The 18,057-nt window shown below is 42.9% G+C and overlaps 1 protein-coding gene across 3 annotated transcripts in view; it reads right to left on the bottom strand.

The window, feature by feature from the left end:
* LOC147154126 (aryl hydrocarbon receptor-like) overlaps positions 1-15,802 on the bottom strand; it is a 30,141-nt gene extending 14,339 nt beyond the window's left edge. For all 3 annotated transcript variants that reach the window (XR_015088235.1, XR_015088236.1, XM_086041783.1), the window contains exons 1-2: positions 15,540-15,802; positions 9,016-9,203 (exon numbers count right to left, since the gene is read on the bottom strand). Coding sequence is in view for 1 of the 3 variants with exons in the window: in XM_086041783.1 (XP_085897909.1) it covers positions 9,016-9,203; positions 15,540-15,598 (247 nt within the window). In the remaining 2 variants the exon portion in view is untranslated. The remainder of the gene's footprint in view (positions 1-9,015; positions 9,204-15,539) is intronic.
* Positions 15,803-18,057: the final 2,255 nt, after the last annotated feature.

The following is an 18,057-nucleotide window of genomic DNA, read 5'->3' as shown; positions in this document are numbered from 1 at the left end:
TCTGCACAAAGTAACGGCTGGCACCAAACAATTCAAAGTCAGTTGGTTAGTCAGTAAGTCAGTGACTGCGTTTACATGCAGCCAAGAAACCTTCCCAATATCATCCCTGGGTAGTAATACTCCCTTACCAACCCGAATATGCGTGCATGCGTGCACGGGATGCTCTGCGCATGCTCAAGCGCAAGGAATCTTGGTCTTTGTAGTACAGCAAGTGCTTGTATGCGCGCGCAACCCACCGGAAACACACGTTTAGTGATAAACAACACATGGCGAAAGCTAGAAGAAGTACACCATCACACTTTTAAAGTGAGGAGGAAACCATCTGCTTCATTGGTGAGGTGAGAGACGTGAACAGAATGTGTTTTATTGACGGAAGCGAGTAACAAGCGGTGGCGATGACGTCAACTGCGTCATGCCGTCGGCGCATCGCCGTTTTAATCGGGTTATTTAAATGTGGGGGCTAACTCTGACCGCTCAAGCGACTGCATGTAAACGTAGTCTAAATAAACTCTTATATGCAACACTGCTGGCGGTAAGCCCGGCTTGTCTGCGGGCTGCCGCAATACTGCCTGTCAATCAGTACTCTACGTCTCTCACGAGCAATTCCGAAAGTCAACCCGAATATTGACTGCATGTAAACGTAGGTCGAAGTGTCCTTGTGCAAGATACTGAACCAGCAGTTGCTCCTGATGCTGCATTATCTGGAAGTAAATGAGGTAACAGTGTGAAACGCGAGAAAAGCGCTCAACAAGTGACAGCCCTTTTACCATTTACCATGTCAGGCAATGAAATGACTTTCGGAATTGCTCATGAGAGACGTAGAGTACTGATTGACAGGCAGTATTGCGGCAGCCCGCAGACAAGCTGGGCTTACCGCCAGCAGTGTTGCATGTAAAGAGTTTATTTAGACAAGAGAGTGAATGTGGGTGTGTGATGGGGGCTGAGGGAGGGGCTGGGGGTTCAAAAACGTTTTGTTGAGACCTGAGGGATCATTTCTGCAGCAGAGTGGGAAATAGCCTCCCTCTTGCTGGAATTCATGAGCTGTTGGAGAACAGCTCTCATGCTGTATACGAACGAGTGCACATGCACATGCGCATATGCAAATCACTCAAACGTGGCTTGAGCAAATTTCCAACTCATACGCACAGGACGCATACAGAAAGTCCATTAAATGTTTGGTGTCAACGATACTCAAAGATGGTGGGTGTGTGAACAAAGACAAAACTATGGATAGGCATTTTGTGAGCATGTGTGTGTGTGTGTGTGCATAGACAAAAACACTGTCTGGTTAATCAGTTTGCACTGCTTGGATGTAATTTGTCAAGTGCTGTGTGTGTCTGATCATGTTTGAGCGCTTCCTCTCACCCGTTTATCTTTCTTTCCCTCAGGGGGAGTTCACATTTGTCATGTTTGATTTGGTTGAACCAAATTCTGATGCAATTGCTCTGCTAGCGGGGTTGAAGGGCAAACGTTACGTTAAACAAGCGGATCGACATTTCAGTCTGTTGCGTCGCAGCACACCGACATGAACAAGAATCACAGTCGTCCGGCGAAGTTACGAAAAAATACATGGTTTACTGTCTGAAGAGTCTTTTTTCTACAACTGGGTTATAAAAAAACAGGCCTCGAACCTCCGGCTGGACGGCTGGACGGACAGATGGACATAGGCTACAGTGCTCTGTGGTCTGGATGTCTGTAAAAAAAGAGATCTCAGAGGCGGCTCCATCTATTGGCTGAACGTCTCCAACCGTGCACTGACTACGGTTCATGTGCATTGCCTTTGTTCTCGCGAGTTTCAACTCACAGCACATATGAGATCCTCATATGAGCTGCTGTGCTGCTACGCCACGGTTCTCCTTCATGCCACAGATATGTTTGACTGCTCCCTGCCTGTGTCGACTTCAACTTGTCTGCTAGTGAGCTTGGATGCCCTGACACTCGAGCCAAGAGACTAATGTGAAGAAAGTCTACCCGACGCATTTATTGCGGTCCTAAAAATAAATACTGTGGCTAAAAATAATCTGGCACAGCAATCTGGCACATATGGTTACTAATGCCTTCAAGAGCTTCAACAACTTCTGACATGAGGCAGAGCAAGAAACAAACATTAATGCCACAGACAGACCGAGAGACAGAGACAGAGGGGGAGGGAGAGAGAAAGAGAGGTGGGGATGTATCTGGATCTGGACTTTGAACTGTTGACCCTGAACATAAATGTGATGGGGACACCACAAGCTCCTGACTCTGGAATCAGTGATCAGTCGACATCAGCCTGAACAAAACCGAACCTAAGTCAGAGATAGATTTGTCATCCATAAAGTTACAACTGGTAACGTATACAGTGGTACCTCTACTTATGAAATTAATTGGTTCTGGAAGAAATTTCTTCAGTAGAATATCTTGTAAGTAGAGACGTGTTTTCTATGTAAATGCCCTAATCCGTTCCAAGCCCCCCAAAATTCAGACATAAATGTTTTATAAAGCATAGAAATGCATCAAAACACAGAACAAATTCATGTTACAATTAGATTATTGCACAATAAATGAGAAATGTGCATAATGCAAAAAACAAACAACAGAGTAAAGAATAAATATGATGGTCATTTACCTTTTAATTGCTGTCCTTGTCGCTTTTTGCCCCCTTTGGTTTATGTTCTCTCTCACAAGTGGTTTTTGCCTGGCGTTTTGTAAACAACCGATTTAATAACGTAGCGACTGTCGACACATTACGCTCATATTCTTTGGCGAGATCAAACAAACGCATCCCTTTTTCATACTTTTCTATTATCTCTTGCTTTGGTTGTATTAGATTTTAAAAAAAAAACATTTTCTCCTTTTTTCTTTTCCTCGTTTCTAATTCACGTAAAACTATCGGAACACCTCATGGCCCGAAGGGCGAATGACGAGGACGCTGCATAGACATATCTATCACATATCTGTCTATCTATCTACCTGTCTATCTACACACATAGACACACACGGTAGAGGTCCCTCTTAGCCAATGGAATGCCAGGAAAATGCTAGGCTAGCCAATGGCAGAGCAGCTATGAGTATGTTGCGTTCAGTCAACTCTGGAGCTGCGAGTAGCAGCCCATACTGTATTTTTACCTTTCGTATCCTGAAATTTACTTCGTAACAAAAGGCAATATTTTCCTGTTGAGGCGTTTCGTAACCTGAAAATTTCGGATGAAGAGACGTTCGTAGGTAGAGGTACCACTGTCATTGCTACACAGAACCATTCCCAAAGCAATAGTCATTGTTTTGGTGTTGGGGGCCAGGTGGGGCAGACATGTCTGAACCAGCTGTAAAGGATGTGCCAGCTACTCTTTCATCTGCCTGGCCCAAAGTATGTAAACAAGATAAACAGCACTAAGGAATCTGCATCTCCTGCATGGGACAAGGAAACCTGTTTTTAGATCTAGCCATGTGACAGCATTGCTCACATGACTCGATAAGGTTTCTGGTTAGTGCAACAAAGTCTTATTATGGAAGCCAGCGCGACCAAAATGTGAGGTAAAAACAGCTGCAAACATGCCAACGAAAGGAAACACTGACTTCCACAGACAGAAGTGGGCCAACGACAAGGACATTCCGTCCGGAAGCAGCCTGTTGCTCAAAGGATAACAATCCTGCGGCTTGATGCCCTCAGTTGCATATTCAAGACTCAGAATGTGTCTGAAAAGGTTTGAATGTTCTGACAATTTCTGCTGCTTGTTGTTTGCTGGTTTGGCCCAAGTTCTGACGGACAAACTGAGCGGACAGACACCTGTCTCCATCCCAGGCACACCCTCGTGCTACAGCTTCCTCTTCCAAACAAATTGCAGCCAGGCATGAGGAGAAATTGCGCCATGTATTCGCAGACAAACTGAGCGGACACCTTTCTCTACCAAAGGCACATCCTTGTGCAACAACTTTCTTCCCAAACAGGATTTTCTGTCAGATAGCAGGAGAAATCAGCCTATCTGTTCTTAATTTGAAAAGTGCGGCCTATAAATTGCTTCTCTGTTGTCTCCATTCCTCTTCATGGAATCTGAAACAACCTCAAACAACAGATCTGGTCTGAGAGGAGTAGAAGCTCACTCAGACCATTCTATGTGTACTACGTACTGTATTTGGCACCTGGCTTTGAGTAAGCGTTGAGTCATTGGTGGCGAGCGAGCAGACGAGAGACACCATGGTTTCATAGTTTGCCAGCTGAATGATTGTTTTCTGCAAGAGAGTGAGAGCTGAGAAAGATCACCGCCCCGAGTGTCGCCGGTGGGCCAGTGGGATGCTCTGGTGACAACACATCTGGGACCAATTAGAGAGAACAGAAAGGCCAGGATGGTTGAGAGGAGCCGCTTTCTAATGAAGCAGTCAATAATGAGACCACATCGCCTGATATCCAATGGATGTTGGGCTAAACATAAAGGGTACACCCCCTAATCTTCAGCAGCCGATGGGCGGTAAAGGTAGGTTGCGGGTGGAGAGAGTGTTTTCAACTACAGCGAGATGGGGTGGCTGATTTACTGATTTACTTTATGGTGGGCTTCCCTCCTGTTGTCTTCTTTGACCAGCGTTAAACTGAGGAACAGTCCTCAACACCTAAAACAGCCGTGCAAAAAAAGGGTAACCAATAAGGAGCACCTCCTAATTATTGGACTGTAAGGCGTGTACCGGTTTGTACTTTTCCAAGGGCCAAGAAGGTACAGGTGTATTCCAGAGTTCTAAAAGTCAAGTGTCAAGGGTGCAAAAGCTAAATATTTGGGGAGACCACATCTGTGTTTTTAGGACAGTGTATATGGGTCCCCTTTTGGCACAACAAATCATCGAGGCAGTTCTGGGACTTACCCGGTCTAATTTTGGCTCAGCAGCATCAGGCTGCTACTTTAAATCTTGAAATAGAAGTGCAGCGACACTCACATACAGACACACACACGCACACACACACACACACACGCACACTATGTTGCGGATACTGGGGCAGGTTTTAACAAGAATATTCGGCTGCTCTGTTTTGACTGCAATCCTCTCTGAAGAATCTCTGCAGGTCTGATGCTATCACACTTACCGGTATATACATACACGAGACTTCCCGCAGCTTATGCTACACTATCTCAGGACAAACTTTCTTTGAAGCTTGGCAGTGTCAGAGGCAGAAGTCAGCATATTTTCATCAGCCAGCTACTGATCACAAATTCAGTTTCTGGTCCCTCTGTTAAACCGACTATCTGTTTCCCGGCACTAGTTACATGGCCTGTGAGCACTTGCACAAAGTAGATCAGTAGCATGACGTATTACAAGTTAGAGGTGACCCTCGAATAAGTTACGTTTGACTTCCACACAATAGTATGAAGCACGATCTAAAATGCCTCAAATTGACAATTAAAAGGATATCTCACTGAATCCCACTGAGTCACCAGATTCAGGCACTTTTACTTCAAGTAGGGCGGCGCCACATTTTCCTTTGTGTGTTTCTGCCTTGGGGCTCATTGTCCATTGTTCAGTAGTTCCTCCAGCAGAATTCACTTCTAGGGAGGCCGAGATCTGAAGAGAAACACATCTGGAAAGTCCATCCACAGGCTGGTGGGTGGGGAAAGGCTTGTGTTTGTTGACATAGCGAGAAAAGTCTTGAGGTCCAGCAAAAGACAAAGTACAGAGGTACTTCAAAAGAGTATGTGTTTCCTGAGGCCCAGTTGGAGGAGGGAGATGTAGACGATCTATCATAAGACCACAAATAACTTCCCTCCACAGCCAGAGAACTCCTCTGCTTGCGCTGCAATGGCTTCACTCAACCCTGGAAACATGTGGCAACTTCCGACCCACTGTGTTATTTTGAAGCACTGTTTACGATACTTCCGTTAGAAAAAAACCTTTGTGGGATAAGTGAAAGCGTCATCAAGTACGATTGTAGAGCAGCAACATGGAGGACACTGAGGATAAAACCCAGTTGTAGCTGTCAACGAGAAAACACCGAAACAATGCTGGTGTTGTCAGAAACGTTCATGGGACTTGACCCTCAGACATTTCCCATCAGACAGTCTGCACATTTTGTACAGTCCCGCGGCTAAGGGCCGGGAGCAAGACGAGGGTGAGGCGACATGGACAGAATGTGGCTTTATTCACACTAATTTGCACTCTCAGGTTATCTGTGTTCAATACAAGGAATGCTAGAAAATGTACAACACGGTGGGACTAATGAAGCCTGCCTCCAACAAATGAGCAGATGGCATGTCAGAAACACACAGTCTCATACGATGATGAGCAATTCCCAAAGTCATTTCATTGCCTGACATGGTAAACGGTAAAAGGGCAGTCACTTGTTTAGCGCTTTTCTAGCGCTTCACACTGTTACCTCATTTACTTACAGATAATGCGGCATCAGGAGCAACTGGGGGTTCAGTATCTCGCACAAGGACATTCCGACCTACGTTTACATGCAGTCAATATTCGGGTTAAGGTCAACATTCCGATTTCCGAGACATTGGGAATAACACGTGTACATGGCTTGAGCGGAGAGAGTTACCCTCCACATTTAAACAACGCGACTGAAACGGCGACGCACGGACGGCATGATGCAGTTTACAATACCACCGCTTGTTACTTGCTTCCGTCAATAAAACACATTCGATTCATGTCACTCACCGCACGAATGAGGCAGAGGGTTTCCTCCTCGCTTTAAAAGTGTGATGTCGTACTACTCTAGCTTTCGCCATGTTTTGTTTATCGCTAAACGCGTATTTCCGCTGGGTCGCGCGTCAAACAGCGCGCATACAAGCACTTCCTGTACTACAGACAATGATTCCTTGCGGTTGAGAATGCGCAGAGCGTCCCGTGCATTAGGAATATTCCGAGTGCCGTACACATGCCCGCATATTCCAGTTGGAAAGGGAGTAACCCAGCCATGATATTTGGAATTTTAAAAATCCGAATAAGGGCATATTCGGCAGAGCTGGGCATTTTACTAAAAACTCTCTGTGCGTTTATCGCCTTCCACCACAATGTTGTCTGGACTTATTTTGCCTTTGTCCAAAAGGCAGGTGCGCCGAACGGACACACATAGAAAGTTTATCAGCAAGTCATTTTCTAAGATACCTACTACAAGCTTAGACGGATCTCAACCTAAACATATTTCTTCCGGAATATGGTCTATGCAGGCCCACTAGTTGAAATAAAACATTCTGATTAAAATTGCCATCCATCCATCCATTATCTGTACCGCTTCTCCTCACAAGGGTCGCGGGGCGTGCTGGAGCCTATCCCAGCTGTCTTTGGGCAGTAGGCGGGGGACACCCTGAACTGGTTGCCAGCCAATTGATTAAAATTGCGTTTGTGGAAAATAAATTAGGCAGCAAAATGCGCCCACTTTTAGCCAATCATGGCTCGCCTGTTTTCTGAAACTGAGCCATGATTGGTCGTTAGTCGAAATTCCCATCCCTAATGGAAAGCCCGTGAAAGACGACTGACTGAACAAACATCTTATTATATCATAACAATAGAATCTACAAAGAAACAGTCATGAGAGGTTTTTAATACCAAAAAGCCAGTGAGTAGGATAATAACAGGCAACACAATGTATTTCTGATGTAGGTCCCCTTTGAAAGTGCCTTTGAAGGAGAACTAAGTTACACTGTGGAACCTTGTAGTCTGGTGGGTGCGCCAAGCCCCATGAATGCATAAAGCCCTGAGTTGTCCCAGTGAAAGGCAAAAAGGGTCGAGCCATTTCAACAAGAACCTGGAGTCCAGCAGGGTTTGGTGAGGAGGAAGCAGGTGTTGGCCAGGTGGGGGCGGGGCTTGTTTAGGGGAGGGTTGGTGGAAAGAATTCAAGATCTGAGACGTATGATTAACAATGAACTGCAGACATTGATTGAAGGAGGGGGTTGGGGGGACCGGGGGGTCCACAATGTGAAAATGGTCCGAGTGTTTTACAAGGGACCCCGTAGCCCTTCATATGAACCAAACGAGAATTACGACATGATAAAATAGGCAAACGTGAAGTATGCTGGTGAAGGGAGCATAACATGTTGACTTAATGATCGGCACGAGCAAACACTCCTAATTTGATTGACGTAGAATTCAACACGGATGGCGCACAAGCTCATTGGTAAGACGTTTCTACTGAACATAAGGCAACTTGTTCATGCCTTATATGGAAGTATGTATGTTGGTGTGTATATACATGTGTATATACAATGTAAATATACGCAGTAACCATGTGTATATACATGTGTATATACATGTGTATATACATGTGTATATACACATGGTTACTGCGTATATTTACATTGTTTTTTGATTCTGAATGTTTGCTGTTAATGTGATGCATTAACGGCTACATTATGCCGCCGTCTCTGTGTGACCTGTATCTTTGCTGCTGTAACGATGAAAATTTCCCCACTGTGGGATCAAGCCTTCTTATTCTTATTCTTATTCTTATTGTCTGTGTGCTCAGAAACCACGCAGACAGACACAGACGCTGAGTGCTCGCCAGCAACTTTACAGCTCATTTGGCCAAAAGGTCAGTTCCAAATATAAGGTGTGCCAGAAGGGTCACGTTTCACAGCAACACTGCTGTCGAGACCCCCACGCTATGACGCCTCGTCTGGAAAAAGGGATTCCGTCTTTCAGGAAGTCTACATCTGATAGCTTCTAGATTGTAAAAAGACAGTCAAACAGTATGAAGAGGCTGGTGGAAACTCTATAAACACACACACTAAACTAAAAACCCTAGTACACCAAGTAATTTCTTGATAAATCTAGTAATAGATGGACTGTTCTCTGCTCTAGTAAAAATGCTCTACCTTGTGTTGACATGACTGTTTTTGCAGATTTATGGAAGATTGTATGCGCACCTAACATGTCGACATTTGCCGTACCACTTCGATGAATGATTAAGCTCTGGCATTTCAAAGTTACAAAGAAGCTGCTGACCGATTGGGTTGAAACTCAACTCATATTTGACTGAACACAAAGTGGAATTACAAAGCGTATTATCAGCACAACTCTGCAGCTCAAAGTTCTGCTGCTGAGACTCACCATTAAAGAAGCTCTTAAGCTTCAGGTAGCCCACACCGAGCCGAAGCACGGACAACTTATCCAGACGAGTACGGACATCTTCGGTGAAGGGCAGCAGGCTGGTCAGTTTGTCCAGTTCGTTGTTCAGTCGGTCGCGGTGCCGTTTGGACGGGTTTGATTTGGCACCTTCAGGAGGTGTCAGTTTGGGTCTGCCAGATAGAGGATGAAAATCCAGTCAGAACACGAGGAAGCAGGAGAGCATGAGAAAATGCATATTGTTTTTTTTTTTTGTTATGTTTTGTTTTTTTAAACAGGAGACAGCCTGGGCTGCCTCATCTGTCCACAAACAGAACCACAAGTCAAAGACAACATCGTGAGAAGCAAGCTAGCAGCCCGGATCACCAAATACTGTCCGGTCGTTAGGTCAGCTACACTGGGGACAGGATGTACTATATGAAATTGCATCACTTCTCACTTCCTCGATGAGACGTTGTAAAACCACAGGAATACCCTGAGCATTTATAAACCACAGTATACCATCCTGCAATATTTCATTATTATTATTTCATAAATATACACTTTTTTATGAGGAGACATCTAAACTCGGTCCTCAGATCTACATTGGATGAGCTGGCTGGGGAAATGACCTAAGATGCATTTTTTGCTATCACGGAAACATTTCAGAGACTGGGGGGGGATTGGAGAAATCGCTTCCCCTTCTAAATAGTGAATCTACTTGTCTAAAAACAACCCATATGACTGCAACAAATTTGCAGCACCTACAATTAGTGTGAATAATTTAGTCAACTATCATAAAGCTGTGACAAGTCTTGGTGCTGTGTTCAAGGCTGCAGTAAATGCCAGAAAATGAAATGCAGACATAGTTTCTCTTCTTCAAGTAAATAAATAGCCATCTGCTTTCAATAATCCTCCAGAAAACGACGGATCTAAAATGAAGGCGAGATGACTATCGACGCATTCCTGGTGGCAGGACTCTCAGCAAGAACAATACGCAGCCAGTATTACTGCCTGCGGCGCTATCTGTAACATCGGCCATATGAGGGGTGTGTCTGTCAGCGCGATATGGGATCAAGTGACTTGAAAAAACACGATCACACAAAGGTGCTTTGTCTTTGGCGGAAGAGACACCTTTTCATTACGAGAGAGAGTAAACCGGGTCTTAACTGACACAGGTCAAAGCAAGTCAGTGCCAGCTGTTGGACAACTACAAACTTCAAACACAAACAAACAAAAACAAAACAAAGAACAAACACCAAGCGTACGTCATCTACGCCACTGTACGTATCTAACGTAGACTAACAACAACACAGCGCTAGAGCAGTGTTGCGACATTAGCCTCTTATACACTGACCATCTCGGGCAACTTGTCGTCGCTGTCCTGTGTGTAAGGTGAAATCCGGCTTGTGACATCCAATCGGAGGCAGTAAAACAGGTGTAATGTCACCAGCAACGACCAGCGCGTGAACTTCCTCAGTCAAGGCTCACTGCTTCCTTTGAGTTGGCACCAATTGTTGATGTCGCCACACATCAAGTCAACTAAATGGCGCAAGCCGCAACCACTGCGTGAACGCGAGCTTGTTTTTGGCGGTGGCGGGGCTGGCGATGGTTGGGAACCGACCTTTTCCCCGTTGTTGCTGTCATCATGGCACTATTAATGTTGTTGACAAGGCTGTTTTGGTGGCCATTGTTTATTCATCCCTCCCCTGGTTGCTTCACCTCTCGTTTACTCTCTCTCGTCTTTGTCCTTCTGCTCTTTCTCTCTCTGCACTCTCCATGATATGCCTAGCTTTATATCAATTCCCAAGAAAGACAAAAGGACACTTTTGCTCTTAGCTATGTACAGTACATTGCTTAGCAAGCTATTACTAAATTTGCCTACACAAAGCGTAACTTGAATTAAGGGTTTTCTCTCTCAACCAGAGACTGCTTAAGTGAAGTTTGCAGTCGGAATGGAAGCCCATTTAAAATCAGAGGCGGACCGGCTTATAGGCGGGTACTAATTCCCCCCCACCCAAAAAAAGGCGAATGACGGACGACGGAAGGGTACCCCCGCTGCAGACAGATGACGAATAACAGACGCTCAGTTTTTCGTAAAATGCCCAGCTCTGTTAAAATCTTGCTGCCAGCCAATAAACCTCTCGATGGTGTTGGAGCAAAATGCACGCAAGATGTATTAGTAGTAGGGATGGACTGATCATCGGCCGGGCCGATTACCGGCCGGGCCGATTATCGGCACCGATTTTTAGCTTTTTGAAGAATATCGGCATCTGCCTTTTTTAAAACTCTGCTGGACGATAATAAATACATTTTAAAACTGTGGAAATCAAAACCAAGATATGTGAAAGTTTAACATTTCTGTCATTTTGACATTTTCATTTACTTTAGAAAACTACATGGAGCTATTGTTTAAGTTTTCCTTTATCCTTTTTAAGACATGCTGACAACCCCGGGTGCTCCCTGAACTTTTTGTTAGAATTTTATAACAGAGATGTATACTATACTGTCAGAAATGTCTTGTAATAATGATTTTTTTTTAAATCACCATGATGCAAACCTGAAACATTGTTCAATAAACATTCTTAAGGACGTTACAACAAAGTTAAGAGTAAATTTCACTTTAGATTTTGATGCCAATATTTTCCTTTTCACTGAAAATGAATATCGGCTCCAAATATCGGTTATCGGCCACCTTGACTACTAATAAAAAAAATCCGTATCGGCCCCGAAAAAAGCATATCGGTCTATCTCTAATTTAGTACCCGGTGAAGCATCCATCCAGACCGCACAAGTGGCCCGGGACAGGTCACTTGTGTGTTGCCAGAAGCAGAAGCAAACAAAGTGAAGCAGCATTTAGTTACTACACTCCTCACCTGTGGAACATAACCCGACTACCTTTCCTTCCTACTTAGTTTACGCGGTTTTGATGACTAAACCGACGACGGCAATCGGTGAAGAAAATGAAACACTTTGCATTCAATGAGCTCAAGGACAACTACAACTTCAGTGGGTCAAAGTTAGGAAAATAAGAGGAACAACAAGTTTGTGTGTCATTCCACAAAAAAGCAGTGTGCGAAAACAAGACAATTGTGCTTGCATGGTGACCACAAGCTCCACAAACGAAGCCCTCAAAGTGCACACATGAGAACGGGATGGCTCACATGGCACTGCCAGCACAAAATAGCAACAATTGGCTTGTAAAGCAGACAACTCACTCGACTCATATTGCGTAACCACCCCAGGGTAAGCTGTCTTGTATAGTGAATGGACTTATTTATAAATCACTAAATGTACACTACAGTGACAAAATCCTTCCCATATTCAAGCATTGTAATGTACAAGGTGAACATTACATAACGTGGGTCAAATCAGTAATGGGAAATAGATTTGTCAGGTTATCTGTACTTGAGTATTTCTTTTTAGTCTTTACTTTTCATTGCTATACTGTTTATATTTATATAGGCTTGTATAGTATAGCTTGTATACATTTGTATAGGCTCGTTACTTTTTTCAACCTGCTTGGATGATGACAAAGCAAAAGAGATGTAAGAGGGCAAATCAACTACAGTTGAAATACTGTATTCATTGATTGGTTGACTGACTGAGATCATGGGGTCTTATAAGCACTGGCGGAGCCAGAGGGGAGGCCGGGGTAGCACTGGACCCCCCTGAAATCTGATTGGACCCCCCCAAGTGCCACCCCAGACCAGATGATTGACATGTCGCGGCACCGTCTGCTAAGTCCCTCCTGTACAGTAGTTGGCGCTATGTACCACAAAGCGTTGCAATGCCCGTTCATTAGGAGAAGAAGAATCGCCACTGAACCAGAGGAAGATTTGAATCTGATTTGAGTCGGTTATCGTTGCCGGAGACAGTCTGAAGGTCAACAAAGTAACGAAAAAGAAGGACACGAAGGATCCCCTTCATGGACAGTGAAATCCTCGTCGTAAAGTAAGTTTTACGCTGGTGTCCCACTGAGTCACTGTTTGAAATAACTTTTGTAGATAGGAGATTTTTTTTGTCGTTGCTACAAGCAGAAAGCAAACGTTAACGTTCTATCTCATGGCGTCTAGCTTCCAACAGCCGCTCAATATTAACGTCTACATTGAATTCATATGGGTTGCTATTTATATACGTGTTTGTCCAATGATTCTAGAGGTATGAAAGTGGAGAATTAGCCAGCTAGCTGTTTCATGCTCTGTTGCCTTAAATGAAGCGTAACGTGAACACGGTAGTTATCCTGCTGTCAACTAGCTTAAAAGTCTGACTAAACTTTGGTCTACGGTGGTTTATTTGCCCTGACTTTTTTAGGCTTGAAGTGGGGATTTAATAACATTGTGCGATTATAAGTGACGCTAGGAGTAACGTTAACAAGACTGTCTTATTTTTTCATAGGGTCAGTTGAGGATGAAAAGGCAGGGCGAGAAGATGTATGACCTCTTTTTAAAAAGAACCAAGTCAGGAAAAGATGAGGCAGGCAGGCAGACAGTCAGAATTCAGGCCTGCTAGCAGCTCCCATCCTGGGACGAGTCAGGAGGAGAGAGAATCGGATACACACAGGCAGCCCATCACCAGGTCAGAGCATACCGTAGAAGCAGTCACATGCTCACTTCAGTAGTCATTTCAAGTTACAGGCTTCCTATGCTAGGATGGAAAGTATGGAACTTGATTTTCTATATTTGCAGGTCTATAGTAGTATGGAAAATGGAAATATATTTATCTTAATAGTTATCTGGGTTATCTTAAGATGTTTGCATTCATTATTTTGCATACGCCACCTATCTACAATCTCCTGGAAATAATTTAGTGAGATACTAAATACAATATTCAAGACATACAAATTCAGAATAATTATAACACATGATTTGCATGATGAATTGCATAATCTATTCACATGATACACATCTTATTATTTCAAATGTCACAAAAAGATTTCTGTCTTTAATCATGAGAAGTCTGGGAATTAGGGTCTGGAAATTTTAAAAGTGTAGGGTGTCCCCTGCCTACTGCACATAGACAGCTGGGATAGGCACCAGCACGCCCCGCGACCCTTGTGAGGATAAGCGGTATCGATAATGGATGGATATATAATGTAGTTCCATTGAGGGAGGACACAGAAGACAAAGGCGGCAGCTCCCTTCCTGGGACTAGTCCGGAGAGAGGATGCACAATACAGCACAGCCCGTCATCACCAGGTCAGAGCATCATCACCAGGTCCCAAACTATCCTGGGAGTCAAACAGTACCCCTTGTCATAGTTAAAACCTGCACACTGTTTGCGGGTGTGCGCGTGTGTGTGAGTGAGAGAGTTTGAAGAAAGAGAGGGAGGGAGTGGGGGGGGGGGGATATATTGTGAGTAACTATGAATGTGTTGGTGCATTTTCACCACTTTTGTAAAAATGAGTTATTATTAATGAATTATTGAAAAGTTGTTACCAGGTTGTATTTTACATTTTCTGCATTGTTAAGAGTGTTAAGATGAGAGAGAAGGGGGGTGGTCGTGTGAGTAACTATGAATGTGTTGGTGCATTTGCACCATTTTTGTAAAAATTAGTTATTATTAATACATAATTGAAAAATCACCAAAAATTGTTGCCAAATTGTTTTACATTTCCAGCATTGTTAATAAACTGCAAATTATATTGATATGTACATAAATCTCATCTCCTGTGTGCTTTGTATGTACATTTGAACATTTGACACTACGATTGCAATTGATAAGTGAAGAAACAAATTTATTCTTCTAGTCCCCCTGAAATAGCCTTGGCCACCCCCTGGCCACCCCAGGGATAAAAGTCTAGCTCCGCCACTGCTTAGAAGGCAGAAAAAACGATTCACCACATCCATGGATTAATGTGCAACAGATTCAGAGAACCAATGTAGAGTACGTATTCCCCATGCATAGCCTAATTTCTGATTTTTTTTTTTAATGTTGCCGACGATAATGGCTGGTAGCGAATGTGTTGATTTTTGTGCCAGCCGAATTAAACAACGCTAGTTTCTGGCAGTCAGAAATTCTCCGTCTAATCTGATAAAAACACATCGGTGTTTTCCCCCTTTCTTTTCAGTTATCATCTCACATTTACCTTCTTGTTTGATATGTTGCTTGCTTTGCACATGCACGACTTGTCAGTCCAGTATAAATGATCCTTTCAGCCGTGGCAAATTACCAAAACTGGTATAAAAGTGATGTCTTTCCCCGCCCCCTACATTTCCAACATTTTACTTGTTTTCCCTTTTACCAGAGAATTTTCCATACAAATATCTGTAATTGTACTTAAGAACATGTATGTTATCACATATGTTTTGCCACCTCTGCTGTGGATAATGTACGGTATCCTCATTTCAATTCATTATGGAACACTGTTGGTCGAAATAATAGGTAACCACACTTGCGTTACGACACACGTAACACCGTGACATTGTAGTAGAATGGCAATAACAGAACAGAACAGAAATGAGGAGATTGTGCGTGATCACAGAAGTGTCTTTTTCCCCCGTTCTTTTTTTTTTTTTTTAATGACTTACACTTTTTGAAGCGGCTTCTTCCGTTTCTTCACCGCGTAAATCGCCGAGCTGGCCAGCATGCTGATGAGATCCGAAGCCCCAAAGTCACAAACGTGGTTTAATCCTGTCTCTGATGAGCACAATGTCGCTCCACGCGCACCGAGTGGAATCACATCCCCAAGAGAAAAGTAGAAAGTTTTTCGACGTTCAAATGTGAAGAGCTGCCTTTTGGTTTCCGTTTCTTTCCGGCGAAACGCCCATTACAAGTCGACACTGCCTCAGCGCAACTTGACAAAGTCACCACGTAACTATGGGGTTCCATTTGTGCCAAAAATATGTTATGTGCATGTCGATGATACGTGTCTACACGTCTATGTAAAGTGTCGATGTTAGACGCCGATGAGAAATGTCGTCAGTGTTTAATAAGATTAATAATATGTATGCATGCGGTCCTGTTCACTCCGCTTTGTTTACAGCCGGGATCAACTGTTTCGTATGTCTTATTTTCAGCCTGTATAAATTAATTTGTCTTTTTTTTTGGTAACCTGCTGGGGCTTTGTGGGCCTTTTGGGGAGAATTTTTGCTCCGTTTAGCAGTGTACAGAAAAGCGCCATATAAATCTGACTTAATAATAATAATGAAGGTCTAAGCCATCATAGAAGAAGAAGAATAACAATAATGATAATAATAATAATAAAATAATAATAACATTAATAATAATAATAATAATAATAATAATAATAATAATAATAATAATAATAAAGACCCGTAATAAGTATTTCTTGATTTATTTTCCTGTCCCTCGCGTCATTGCCACATTGAGTTGAATGCCTTTGGCATTACTGACATCTAGGGGTAGAAACAGCGCACAGCACATAGATAGACTGGGGCTCAAAAAAAATAAATAAAAATAATAATAATAATAATAAAAAAATTAATAGATGCTGAAAATAAGACATAGCCAAAAGTTGATCCCGGCTGTAAATAAAGCGGCGTTGTGTCGCAACGGTGGTGGGAATGAGTTAACAGGACCGCATGCATACTTTTATAAATATTATTTTATTTATTATAATTGTATTAAACACTGATGACATTTCTCATCGACGTCTAATACCGACACGTTACATGGACATCTAACATCAAGACTTATCATGGACGTCTAACATAGACACTTATCATGGACACATTACATGTTTTTGGCACAAATGGAACCCCATACGTAACCGCCCACAAACTAGTTCCAAACTAGCAGACACTTTAGCTTTAGCCTTAGCTTAAGTGACCATACGTGTTGTCAACTGCTGCGTTGCGTTGTGTTGCGTTGCGTTGGTGACAAAATTCACTTTTAAAAGACTCAGGTGACTGTAAAACACATTGACTGGACTCTCCAGTATTTAAGGTAGACTACATACAAGCCTGCAGAAAGTGGCCTGAGAGACATGGCGGAACCCAAACGACGACCTTAAATGTGACTTGTGGTTTACTTGTTAGTTGAAAATACTTGTTTGTAACACGCATCAAAGCAATACTGTAAACCAGGGGTATCTAAACTTCAGGACACAATGAGGGAGCACATTTAATTGAATATAAATAAATATAATATATTTTGAATGTAAAATTGTTTATTTTGCTAATATTTTAGTTATGATAAATGAACCAATTTTTCAATTCAAAGACCCATGCTCTGGCATCCTGGCACAGACTGGAAAGCAACTCAAACAAACAGACAAACAAACAAAAAATGTAATGCTCCGTTGTCAATGTGCCCAAACATTTATAAAACTTGGGCTTTCAGGTTAAATTTCAGGATGAACCTAAAATGCTCTATATCTTTCTCAGGTTTACTTAATTTACCTTATGTAAACTTTTGAATACACATGTTTTACTGTTCAGCGTTTCAGTACTTGTTGCACAATTTGCTGTTCTATTACATGGAGCTGAAGGGCAAAATTCACAATACAGGTGTTTGATCCGCCAATGGACCAATACGTTTCCTTTTTAAGATAAGATAAGATAAGAATGCCTTTATTGATCCCACAGTGGGGAAATTTTCATTGTTACAGTAGCAAAGATATAGGTCACACAGGGGCGGCGGCATGCATACTTTTCAATCGGTATTGATAAACAGTCGTCTTCATCATGCTGTTTATATTTTGACAGCAACAACTGATCAAACAGTACCAATCAAGTACAATTCCCTAGTACCATGCAGAACTATATGTTTTATGCTATGGTATATGGATAGGTTCTTGCAGAAAATGCAAATTGACAGCATGTGGGGAAATACAATAGACTAGGTTCAAATGATTGGGTGTTATGGTGTGGAGTCAGGAAACACTGCACAGCACTGGAAACAGAGAAAATATGAGCCGAAAACGTTCGGGACAGCTAGGCCACGGGCGCACAGGGGATTTTGTGTGCAACTCACAATTATTCCACTGAGCAGCTCTCTCGGACAGAAAAAAACTCTGGCGATTGAGAATGTGCAGTTATTTCATTGCTGTCTTAATGCCAAATGTATTATTTATCTCACGGGTTT

This window comes from Filicampus tigris, chromosome 1 (assembly GCF_054856515.1).
Source record: "Filicampus tigris isolate MCC_2025a chromosome 1, RoL_Ftig_1.0, whole genome shotgun sequence".
Lineage (NCBI taxonomy): Eukaryota > Metazoa > Chordata > Actinopteri > Syngnathiformes > Syngnathidae > Filicampus > Filicampus tigris.
This window is presented reverse-complemented; position numbering and strand designations above follow the sequence as displayed.